This window comes from Notamacropus eugenii, chromosome 5 (assembly GCF_028372415.1).
Source record: "Notamacropus eugenii isolate mMacEug1 chromosome 5, mMacEug1.pri_v2, whole genome shotgun sequence".
NCBI lineage: Eukaryota > Metazoa > Chordata > Mammalia > Diprotodontia > Macropodidae > Notamacropus > Notamacropus eugenii.
In genome coordinates, this window is record NC_092876.1 from 156,796,709 (window position 1) to 156,810,148 (window position 13,440).

The 13,440-nt window shown below is 35.3% G+C and overlaps 1 protein-coding gene across 3 annotated transcripts in view; it reads right to left on the minus strand.

Moving 5' to 3' along the window:
- CNTN5 (contactin 5) overlaps positions 1–13,440 on the minus strand; it is a 1,560,624-nt gene that overhangs the window by 477,389 nt on the left and 1,069,795 nt on the right. For all 3 annotated transcript variants that reach the window (XM_072611297.1, XM_072611298.1, XM_072611299.1), the window contains exon 7: positions 1,549–1,644. In XM_072611297.1, coding sequence (XP_072467398.1) covers positions 1,549–1,644 — 96 coding nt within the window. The remainder of the gene's footprint in view (positions 1–1,548; positions 1,645–13,440) is intronic.

Sequence of the window (13,440 nt, forward strand, 5' to 3'; positions counted from 1 at the left end):
ACCTCATTATCAGGAAGCATCATCGTTGAGATTGTCTCAGCCTTGTCCTCATATCTCAGTGGTGCCCTAAGTACCTTCTGCCCCTCTGATTGGAGCAAAGAACTCCTTCCAGAGCCTCTGTGCAAAATGGAATCCTGGGCCAGGCATCTCTTTATTTTTCTACCTGGCTATTGTCTTTTATACTGGACTCCATCATGTTCATGCCCATCTACTCCCTGTTCTGCTTTTCTTTTTGTGTGCTGTCTTCCTTCCTTAGTCTGTGAGCTTCTTAAGGGCAGTGATCATCTTTGTTTTGCATTTATATCCAGCCCTCCCTCACTCAAAAAAAAGTCAAGTGCAAGTCATGTTCTCATTTCTCCAGTGCCATGGTCTTCCCTAGGAAACAAAGGACGAACACAATATCCCCATAAGTTAGCACAGTTTCTGGAACCCAGTGAGTGTTTACTGAACGTTTATTGACTGATTACATGGTTACTTTCACAATATCTCATTTTTAAATATGAGTTAATGAAGTTGACAAAAACTGAAAGGTGAATCTGGAAAAGGCCCAATATCAAAGGGAAGGAGATTTTAAAGATATACCTTTGTATAACTTGTTATTCCTGATTTAAAAAAAAAATTACCCCAGAGTTATGCTCCTCTACTGCATGGCCAACATAGCTTAAAAACACTTTTGTCTTTTTTACTAATTATTAAAGAAAAAGTGACCAGGGTACATGGAAAATGAGTTCTTCCATTTTTTTGTCTCTAGTATATTTTATTAACTTCTTCATTAGAAACTGATCAATCATAAGTTCATAGGTTTTAGAGCTTATAGATCTTTGATTCCCTGCTTTGTCCAAACCCCTGTGAAACAAGAAGTGCTATTTTAATTTACCTGAACATGGCGTAACTCATCAAGCCTAAGAAAGAGCGTGACCAGCCATAGATCGCCAAAAATATATATGCTTAATGTGAAAACAGTGTACTAGTCTACAACCAAATCCATTAAAAATCACTTATATCCCTCATCATGAGTTTAATAAGCAAAAGTTCAAGTATCTAAAAAGTTATGCGGGGTACTTTGTGTTCTATGACTTTATTTGGAAACTTAAAATTCGTTTTTTTACTTGTCTTGGTTACAGTGCAGTAAAGAACGCTACAAACAAGAGTCTAGCTTATCTCTTGAAAGAGGATGCACATTTGATTTTCAGTAAGCATGGGGCCCAGTGCTAACACCACAAAGAAGTTTTTAAAAGTTTCTATTCTCTCTCGACTTATCTCCTTCCTTGAGCTTCAGGCAATATATTACTCACTGGTGACAGGCAGACACAACCATGACGGTCAACAGAGTAGCAATAAAACAGTCTTATCATAGCAACTCAGTCTTCCACTTAATGGCACTTAGAATGAATGATCTTTAATTACTCCTCTGGTACTCACAGACATATCAAGTGCAATATAGACATTTCATTTGGGATGTTTCACAGTCAATACATGACACCATTCAAACAAATGAACATATAGTCAAAGAAAAAGAAGCAATCCACAATGGGAATCCTACTGTACCTGGTGAATGAGGCGGAGGGGAACACATCAGAACAACCCCCTGGCCTTCCCTCACAGAGACTGCACTTCTTGTCCGGCCACTAAAATTTCCCAGATCTGTCAACACAACACAGTATTTAGATGTATGACAGGAAGGAGCTGAAATTTTTATTACTATTATAACTTATATTTCTCCCCCCACCTCATTATTATACTGAAAATGCCTCTTTTGATTTGTTAATCAGTGATAGAAGGCTCCTATAAATAAATCTATACCATTTTATTTTAACTACAAAGATTTTTAGGTTACATCCAGTTATTTATTACTTCTTACAGTGAACACATATGTTGTCAGTGGGGAGATATTAAGCAATACAACATTTATAACAGACATTTAATAGCTCTTTTATTTCTTTATACCATTTCCTGTTTATTGATTTTTCCTCCACCAATAAAAGCCATCCATGCATAGTGAGAAGAGAAATAAAGGTGGTGAGGGTTGTCTACTGTCTAACCTGCTGCCTGTGGAGACTCATTATATGTGTCACTGTAGGAATACAGGATATAGCAAGTGCACAGTTGGAATTTGCCAAATTATAGAGACCTGGGTGATCTCACTTAATATGAAGAGGATATGAAGTGTTCTTTTCTTCTAAATGTAAGTCAGGAGGTCATGTTGTTTCTATTGCATGGAAGTTTAAGAATGGACTGAATTATTTAATGGTACCCATTCATTTTTGATGCAGGTTTATAGTTTTGGCAGTGTTCCTGCAACAGGAAAACCCACTAATATTTAGAAGAGATTACAACATGGGAGGTCAATTCCCTATCCTTCAAATAGACTGCACTTACCCAATTTGTTCTAAAAATTATGAGAGAAAAAAGATAAAATTAAGTGAAATAAAAATCTTTTGTATTGTCATATCTCCTATGTGGAGTGTCCTTAATGCTTCCTCCTCTCCCTTTCCTCAGTCTAGACATCAATGGTAGGCATTTCGTGAAATAAGAGGCAGAAAAAGAAGAGTGAGAGTATGTTTGGGGAATATATTGGCCACAAGTTTATCTTTTATACTTGATATCACCAAATCTCCAAAGAAAGTGTGGTGCATTTAGACAGGGGTCCTTAGCACCAAATGCTGAAGGCCAGAGAGCCTGGCCCTTTTCTCTTGAAACATTGCTTGAATGAATTCCAAAGCTTTTTACTGAAAAATCTCTTATCTTAGATCTTTTGGCATTTGTGCACTGATCTGCTTTAACAACATAATAGAACAACGAGGTCCCCCATCCCCCAAAAGCAAATTCAAACTGAAAGGAGTTTCTTTTTAACTGCAAAGCTGACAGGGTCAGCACTGAATGGGCTCTGTGATGTGATTTGAAGACCTAGCTGCCCCAAATATCTTCCTACAAGCTAGCCATTAGACTTGCTCCTTCAGGGCAAAGTATTGTGTTTCCAGAAGCTACTTTTTAAACTAGTAATAGGTAGGGCAATCCATTAACTCGTTGGTTCCCATTAACACATTGCAACCCATCAACACCCAAACAGAAATTAATATTTTTTTCCGATTAGCCAGGGCAAGCAAAAAGTATAGCAGTCATTTTTGTTTCTAACCACACTCTGTACCTTTCCTACTCTTAATGAGCAATTAGTGTAGGTCCTGTATCGTTGGTCACTTAAGCTGATTAGAAACTTTTGCAGTACTACAAGTAATTCTAGGAATCTAGGTCATGTTTTGAAATCTGCTACCCAAATTTCAAATTAAGTCAATAAGAATAGATTAAACTATTGAGCTATATTTTGAACTAGCCAATGTTCTAATTGAGTTGATGTTAACTGTTAGTACCAAATAAACATGGTTTTATGGCACATCAAATGAGTCAGGAAATATAAGAGATATTTCAAAATAAATTGCCTTTAAATTTTCTTTAATGAAGGCTCTGGACTGCTATAGAGATATGTATGTATTGTTAAAGTTTGAGTTTAATGGAACTTATGCAAGTAGCTATTTAAATATGTATATATATATTATATATGTATACATATATATGCATGTATGTATTTTGTTACATTTGAGAAGTGCTAGTCTGATAAGAGCTCTCTATTTACCAATGGGAAAAAAAGACAAGAATTGGCACTTCTATCACTGAAAGACTATATACTATCTGAGACCAATTTTATTGTATTTTTATTGAAAGAAGGCAAGAAGGGAAAAAATATAGCAATCTTCATATTAACAGCAAATCCATATAAAAGCGCTTTAGGGTTTAGAAAGCTCTTTACAGACATCTCATTTTGTGGTTAAAACAACCATGTAACGGAGGTACTATTGATAATATGATCCTCATTTTGCAGATGAGGAAACTGAAGTTTAGTGAGATTATCAGCTAGTGTCACATAGAACTTAGGTCTCCCTGACTGAAAATAAACAATCTTTTAATTATACTTTGCTCACTCACTCAAATGCTGGTTTAATTTATTTTTTAAAAAACATAAGACATCTTATTCCTGTACACCTTCATCTACAGTAAAGACTAATCATCACCTAGATTCTTCTCTCAAGGAGCTTACACTATAAATGAAAAAGACATATGCAAACAACTGTGATATAAAGGAGAACAATGAATTTAAAGGAGACATGTAAAAATAGTCCTATGGCAATCATGAAGAAAAAAGATCACTTTGAATAGAAAGACAGTGAATGAAGTATGAGTTAAGGTCTTGACCTAAGCTGGGTCTTGAAGAGGAAGATGGGATTATAAATTTCTCTCTCTCTCTCTCTCTCTCTCTCTCTCTCTCTCTCTCTCTCCCCTCATCCCCCTCTCTCCCTCTCTCTCCCACCCTCTCTCTCCCCCTCTCTCCCTCTCTCCCTCTCTCCTTCCTTCTCTCCCTCCCCCTCTCTCTCTCCCTCTCTCTCTCCTCCCCTCTATCCCCCTCTCTCCCTCCCTCTCCCCCTCTCTCTCCCCCTCTCCCTCCCTCTCTCCCTCACTCCCTCTCTCCCTCTCTCTCTCTCTCTCTCTCTCTCTCTCCCCCCCATCCCCCTCTCTCCCTCCCTCTCCCCCTCTCCCTCTCTCCCTCCCTCTCTCCTTCTCTCTCTCTCTCTCTCTCTCTCTCTCTCTCTCTTTCCCTCTCTGTTTCTGTCTTTTTGTCTCCCTCTGTACACACACACACATACACACACAAGTAGGATGTGATGTGAGAAAGACTAGATTCAAGAACAAATAGTGGATAAGCGTGGGGGAGGCAGGGAGGACAGAAGTCAGAAGATGAATGGGAGAAATGTGCTTTAAAGCGGTGATTGCAAAGATCACTGAATTCCAGCCCAATTTCCTATTAATCTTATCAGTTTATTTTAAGCCTAGGCCTAATATGATGGTGTCTCAGGTTCTCTACCATGATGTTTTATGGTGAAAAGTTAGGAGCATAATTACTGTCATTCCAAGACCCAGCAAGGAAAAAAAATCTAAAATTTAGGAAGAGGTTTGGCACTCTGCCTTAAATTATATTTGAGCTTATTTCTAGCTAAACTCTGGTCTCTATGTAGTTGAGGCAAAACATAGGTTACTGGAAATATTGGGGTAAATGAGCAATAGAGTATGTTTTAATGTTTATTAATAGATAGTAGAAGAGGAATTTCAAGAAAATGCGGACCTCTTTTGAAACTTCTAGACATCCAGGTGGTGTAGCTGATAGTGAATTAATTATACTTAGAGTTAGGAAAAAACTGAAATTGAATCTTGTCTGAAATACTTACTGTATATAATATATATGTAAGTCACCTAACTGTCACCCTCAGTTTCTTCATTTGTAAAGTAAGGTTTATAATAGCACCCAATTCACAAGGTTATTGTGAGGATCAAGTGAAACCATAAGTGTAAAAGTGTTATTTAAATGTCAATTATTAGTTTCAAGTGAAGGGGAGGTCCTAAGCTTTGACCATCTTAATGGAATAGCTCACAACTGGAGAAGCTACAGGACAAAATTTCACTGTAGATATTGAAATATCTAAGAGTGATAGTAGGGAAAAAATGAAAAGGTTGTCATGTAGAAGTATGTGCCTGGTAGAGTTTAAATCTCACAAATTTATGTAAGATCCAATCAGTAGAGTCTTATCTTTCCTTCTTAGAAGCATTCTGCTTCTTGGGAGTGAGCGTTTTTAGAGAGGAAAAGATATGAATCTTCGGTGAAATTGTGAGAAGCATAGTGTATTGGACAAATAGTCACACCTGAAACCAGGAAGTCTGAGTTAGTCCCACTTTTTAAAATAGTAGTTTTGTGATCCTAGATAAGTAACTTAACCTCAGTGCTATAGGCACGTTGTACGTTCTGAAGATTCTTATCTCAACTCCCATTCTCACAGACAAATACTGAGTTGTAGAGGAAGGTTCCATCACTCCCTCAAGTTATAGAGGTACTCTTAAAGAATTAGGAGTAGTCAGTTAACTAACATCAAAGGGCCTATTAATTTGATCCATCGTCCTATTTTTCATTTCTAAAACTCTAAGTAACAGAAAAGGCTTTTATTTCTTCATTAAGGATTTCCTAAGCTACTGAAATCACTAATATAGTCCCCATCTTTATGATGAGGTAGGTGGTTTGTGGCAGGAGTGTAATATCTGTTTGAAGGTGCTCTGATTTAAAAGTTCATTATATTTATAGGGAGGATACATGAATATATATGTATATATATAATTTTTTATATATTCACATACATATATATAAAATTAAACATGAAATTTTTAAAATTCCTCTTAATATAAAATACATTGTTTCCAAATGAATATATGATGTCTATTTCATATTTACCAAGGAATTTTAAAATCATCTTGCTCTACTGTTTTATGATCTTGATATATTCACAAGGACTGGGAGCAGTTTATGATTCCTGAGAGTTTAAGGTCAAGGTCTGGTCTAGAAATTGTACAGAAATATGCAAAAGGTAGAAGCCAAGTCTTAGATGTGGCAGCCAAGGGAAGACCGTCCGGACCAACTGCTGCCAATTGTATTAATACAACTGGACTCTAACAATTTCCTCTTTCAATTGTCTCCTGAACCTTTATTTTTCACAGAGAAATATCTCCCTAACTGCTTAAAAATAAATGGATGCTCAGCTGAGCATAGACCCTTTGTTCCTAAAGAAATGTAATGAGAGACCTAAAATTTAGTTTTCCTTTCTGGAGAGGGTACTTTTGCTGTCCCTGAGAATAAGTGTTGGATAAGAGAGTAGGATGATTTATGGGAAAAAACACTGTGCTTTTCAGGAACAAGTTGTTTGAGGAAAGCATGGCTTGAGGTTTTGTGCATTACTGGAAGCGAGAATCAAGGCTAAAACTTTTCACTGCAGAGGTACTTGTTTTCTATCAGATTTCCTCTATTTCAACAATTAGCTAGAAGAGGATGAGTTTGAAATACTTCACTTGTTGCAATACACACATAAACACACACACACACACACACACACACATATCATTCATGCATCTGGATAGGTCTTTAGTCTTAAAATCCAAAGAAGTCTTGCATGTAATATCCTGAACACCATGGAAACATGAAGTACCAAGAAGCAGTCAGTCAAGCCTAGGTTCAGCTGGTTTAAGGAGTTACTTTAACTTCTGTAAACTTTATGTATAGTTTCAACTTCCTCTCTAAATTTTTTGCTGTGAGGAAAAAAAGAGAATACTTTGCTATTTTCCTTTGGTAGTGGAACGGTAAAACATAGGCGGCAAGGGAAAGGAAAAGGAGGTAAAAGGGATAAAGAAAATCTCCAAACTAAGCTATTAACTTCTAGAAGACAAGAAAGTTGTATCTATTGATTTGTGAGGTATTTATGTACAAAAGAGCCTAGTAATAACACAAGCTGGTTATATTTCTCATGGTATTAGTAAATAAAGGGAGTATGATTGTATATCAAGAACTGAGATATAACCCCATAAATATGAATTTCTTTTGAATTCAGATCTATGTACTTGTGATAGAAATGGAAGCTACCTTTCACAATTTGGGGGGGGGGGGACACCTAAAGCTTATTTAGCCCAACTTCTTCATTTTATAGTTAGCCTAAAGGACTTGTCCAAGGTCACATTCCTCATTACTGGCACAATTAGAATGAGAAACTTATGCCTCTAAGAAAATAGTTCTTTTTCTAGGTTACTCTACTTCTTTTACCATTATATCTACAGAATCACAATAAAATTATCATGCAACCAGGTTTTAGGATCTATGGGGGAATACTGGCAAAAATTAAGAAGATATAGAAAATTACAATAAAGGTTTTGGGTACTGTACATTGTGGGTTAGTGTTGGAAAGGTAATCTAGTCATCCACCACCATCACCACCCCAACAGCCTTCTAACTTTGCTCGGACACCCAGAAGCAAGTAGGATGTATTACAGGTTCATAGATTTAGAGCTAAGGGGACCTTAGAGGTTCAGTCCAGATCCCATAATTCATTATGTGTAATGAGTTTAAGGTTGAGAGAAAGTAAGTGACTTGTTGAGCTTTGCATAGCTAGAAGAGTCTGGGAGGGATGTGAACTCAGGCCTCTCTACTGTACCAGTTAGCTGCCTAAATTGGAGAATTTGAATGATTTTTTTAATATTGTCAGAGGTTAACAAGAATTTTCAGTTTGGAAATAGTGGTATGTGCCAAAGAATTATGCAAAAAAGTTCATATATTACACATTGGCCATTTGGTTTGGACCGAAAGGACTTCATTGATTCCATTCTTGCTGCTTTTTGGTGGATTTTGTATAATTTGAAAGTATTGTCAAGGTACCAAAAAAATTAACGTCTAAAAATTTCATATAATTTTTAAATTTCTCATAATTGCAATTTTTATTTTTAATAAGAGGGAAAGATTCTGAACTGGGAGCGAGAAGATCTGAGTTCTGGTTGAGGATCTGCTACTTTGAGCAAGTCACTTAAATTCTCTGTGACTTAAAATTCTCAATCTATGAAACCAGATTATGATAATTTAAGTCATTCTCTTGAGATTTGGAAATTTTTAGAGTTGGATGTAGATCAGAATAGTTTTTGTGGCAAAAAATTTCTCTCATAGTAAAGGCTTGACAGTTTTACTGATTTTTACTGATTTGTTACTGATGCTGACACAACATAATTTTATGAACTATATATTTTTGATGTTCTGATTAACTGAACTTGACAAGTTGGAGAAAGTTTCAGTTAAGTGCAAATTGATTTCATTTGAATTTGGTTGTTTTTTTACCGGGCCTATATAATTCTTACAAGCTGACATATTTCTTGAATGACATTACTTTTATTGTTATCTTAATGATCATTATTGATTACCAAAAACTGAGGTATTTTTGGTAATGGGTAAAAGTCTTATTCAAAAAAAATCTAAATTAACTAGACAACATAATTCACATTCATATATTACTTCTGAAATTCCAAAGAAATCGTAGCCAATTCCTACGCACGCGGAACCAGGGATTACTTGCAAGAATGCTTCACAATATATTGCTTCCTACATGGATGTGGAAAAATATTCACAAATTTCTGGCAGTTTCCAACAACCCAGGATTTTGTGAACTATCAGCATCCACAGACTACTTAATCAAGAATGACAAATTGCCAGTGTAGAATATACTTGAAGAGGAAGTCTGGCTTCATATAGTCTTAAGATGTGACAGAAGTCTTATATGACTGAATCTACCAATGCAAGGGCAGAATGGTTCGGATTATATTCATTGTGATTACCCTAATGTTAATCAATGCCCAATGGTTTGGACAATGGCATAGGCAAGATATTTATTAAACTTGTAGTTGGCACAAAAATGAGAGGAACAGACAGCTACTAACTTAATTAACTACTAACTTAGATAACAGAGTCAGGATCCAAAAAGTTTTCAAGAAGCTAACCCTGGGTTTAGTGGACTGCAAACAATGTGAATCAGCAGTGTGATAAAGCAGCCAGACTGACACAGTTTTAAGCTGATGAATAGACGGCAATGTGGCATAGTAAAGAACTGGTCTTGAAGCTAGGAAAACTTAGCTTCGATAACTGTCTCTTCTAGACCCATATTTGCTATGTATCTCTGGGAAAAATCATTAGATCTCTTAGTGCCAGAGGCCATAAGTTGTAAAGTATGCGCTGATTTGCCCCAGTAGTTCCAATCCCTATTCCTACACCTAAGAGAAGTATAGTATCTATAGAAGTGGAGGTTACTCTGCCCTAGTCAGGCCATAGTTGGAATCTTGTAGTCAGTTCTGGGTACCATATTTTAGGAGAGAAAATGTCAAACTGGAATGAATACAGAAAACTATTTGGAAGGCTGAAAGGACTGGAAATCATGTCATAAGAGCCATTAAGTGAAAAAAGCTGGGGATGAGAAGACTCAAGGGGTGTGTGTGTATGTGTGTGTGTGTGTGTGTGTGTGTGTGTGCGTGTGTGTATCTGTGTGTCTGTGTGTCTGTGTGTGCTTTTTATTCAAAGCCTTTCCAGTTAGTGGAACCTGACAGAATTTGAGCTTCCATCTTGCCCTGCCCACCCAACTGTTCTATTATCATTTCAAACTCAACATATCGAAACATCAGTCTTTTGTATTGCCTATAAGGAAGACATCTGATCCTTCTACTTCTTTTTTGAGATCTACCAGAGATACCAGAAATATACCTAGATCAGAGAATATTAAATTTTTGCCTAACAGACTCCTTTGGAAGTCTAGTAAAATCTATGGACTCTTCTCAGCATTGTCTCTATTCATAAAATCAAATACATAGGATTATGACCAAAACAATTATATTGAAATAAGCGTATTATTTTTTAAATGTTCATGTACTTTGGATTAAGAACCCTTGAGTCCTAGACTAGCTGCTGAATGAGAGATGAATTGGAAGTAGAAGGGGAGACAAGTACTAAACCATACTCTTAAAATTAAAAATCTTGATTTGTCCTTCTTCCTCATTTCTTATATACGAGTGAGCAAATATTCTTATCATTTCCACTTTTGTAATATATCTTAAATCTGCTCCTATTTCCCTATCCCTTTTGTACTTTCAATTCATTCTCTCATTTTACAGCCAGTCTTTTATTCATCATATCACTTTTTTACTCAAATAACTTCATTTTCTCCCTATAGCCTACCAAGTAAATAGTTCAAGCCCTCTTTTTTCAAGATTTTCAAGGCCCTCTGCTATCTACAACCTTATTTCATTCATTGCAGTCTCATTTATTTATTCTGCCCTTAAGTCAAACAGAATGATTCTAGTCCCCAAACACAAATGGTGCATCCCATTTATGTACCTATCTTCATGCTTTTCATCTTCTGGATTTCTACCTGTGGAGCCTATCTTACTGTGGTGTAATGGGAAGACTGCTGGATTTAGAGTCAGAGGGCCTAGGTTGAATGCCAGCTTTGATACCAACTATGTGAATTCAAGCAAGACACTTTCTTGCTGTGGGCCTCACTTTTCTTAGTTATTATCTGAAGGGGTTGGCATAGAGAACTTCTAATTTACAACTCTATATCCATTATTCTATTTTTTAAAAATATTATATTTCTTTAAATATTTTCTAATTATATGCAAAAGGTTTTTATTAATCACTTTTAAAATTTTTGAGTTACAAATTATTTTCCTCTCTTTGAAGCCTTCCGCCAGTGGAAAAGGCAAACAATTTGGTATTGATTACATATGTGAAGTCTTGACAAGTATATTTCATGTCAGCCAGGTTGCAAAACAAAACACAAACAAAATAAAAACAATAAAAACAAAGATAATTTTAAAAGTATGTTTCAAGCTGCTTTGAGCATTCAAATAGCTTTCTCTCTGGAGATAGATAGGTTTTATGAGATAGTTTTCCCCATCCTTCCTTTCTCTTCTCCTTTCTCCCAGCGAGAGCATCTTTGACTCTTTCTTCTAACTATATACGTCTAATGAGTTGCCAAGTTTTGCCAATTCTATGTCTCTACAATCATTCTCACATCTAACCCCTTCTTCACATAGAAGACTAATAGCCTAGCTGAGGCCTTTTATTACCTGTAGTACTGCAAAAGTCTCCTAGATGGTCTCTGCTTATACCTTCTAGACACCTTTCCTTGAGGTAATCCTTCAATAGCCACATGTATTGACATTCCTTTTCAATATACTATTAAAAATCAATATGCTTAATGTTGCCTCATTTAAAAAAATATGACAATCCTTTAATGAGATTACATTGTATAATATGTAGATTATTTAGATATGTAGATTATGTAGCAATATAGATATGTAGAACATGTAGAATAAACTGTAGAATATTTATAGGGATTTTATCAAAATGCAATTACTATTACTTAGATATAAGAAATTGAATTGAAATGCAATATAAATGTGTTAAGTTAAGCACAGAGGAGATAGTGTCAGGTTATAAAGAAACTTCCTGAAGTCAGGTCTTAATAAAAATAACTGTTCAGAGATGCCTAATCCCTTCCTGTAACTTGCCATTTTCACCTCATTTATCATCAGGCATGAATAATTCAGCCTAAGTATTACTTATTAAAAAGTGAAAACAGCGATAAAACAGTTCACATTGCTATCATCCCTTGGGACAATTTTAACTTCATTTCAAATTTCATGCTAAATATTAATTACATTTGTCAAAGAATTCTAGATGACGAGTGATCAACTTGCATTGGACATGAGGTCTTTTATTGTTGTTGGGTTTGGGACTTTTTGTGGGGGTTTTTTGACCTGTATTACAAAAAGATGGTTAACTAATGAATTAAATGTTAAACAAAATACAATAGTTTCTGTGTGTAACTAGAGTAAACCATTATGAATCCTTTCAACAGAGATCATACATATATAAATCACAAACTTTCTACATTATTTTCTTTTCCTTGAAGAATGATAAATTAAAAGAATATAAGAATAGAAAAATAGCATTACACATGTGAAAGGCAATAGATGTAACCTTTATTCATTTTTTACTAGCAAAATTTATTTTCAAGACTCATAGCATCATCTGTGAACTATTTGTCTAATCATCCACAGGCCATTTCTCTTTAATTGCCCACTGGGCAGCTTTTAATTCACTTGAAAACTCAGCCACATAAAGGAAAAAACTCAAACAAATAATTATTCTTTACTCAAAGTAAGTTCTGAGACATTGTATTGCAAAGAGAGAATGAAATACCATGAATAGAGAAAGTCAATATTTCGACCTCATAGAAAACAATCTAAATGTCCATCATTCCCTTCAGAAATTCATCCAGTATTTCTCTCTGTAACAATTGTACTCGAATAAGCCAAATTTTAAATGTTCAAATGTAAACTATGTGAATAGTGGTGGTTTTATTACTTAGTAGATTGTAATATTGAAAAGTCCAAAGATGTATAGTAAATATAGAACTTAACAGAGAACATTGCCATAGATTATAACTGTGGGGCAGAATTTCCCCTTCACATTAAATTACTTTAATAGCCAAGGCAGTTATTTTGTAACTCAAAGACCAGGTAAATGAAAAAGAAATTTTTTGTTTTAAATTTTAGGGTTAAAAATTTTCAGTTCAATCCACAGAGACTTATTGGACCTCATACAGGCAAGGCAATATTTGGAAGTTTTACAGGAATGTATTTCTGGAAACCTACATTTCTCTGGAAGTATCACATAAAGAACAGCTCTAGAAGGAGGTGGAACATTTCATGCCTTAGTCTGTAAAATCCTAAAGTGAAAGATAATTATATTTTGGACAGTGAAGAAAAAGACAAGGAAGTTCTGAGGACTAGAAAGTTATTTTATTTTTATCATTTAAAAAAATATAAGTGGTATTACCCAATGTCAGACAACAGTTTTTATAAGTAACAATTTATAATTTGAGAAGAGAAAAAACTTTAATATCACAAGGATCTACAATTTTGTTGCAGTGGACATTCTTATCACTAACATATCAAGGGGTGACCCTTGGTTAGTTGGGAGAG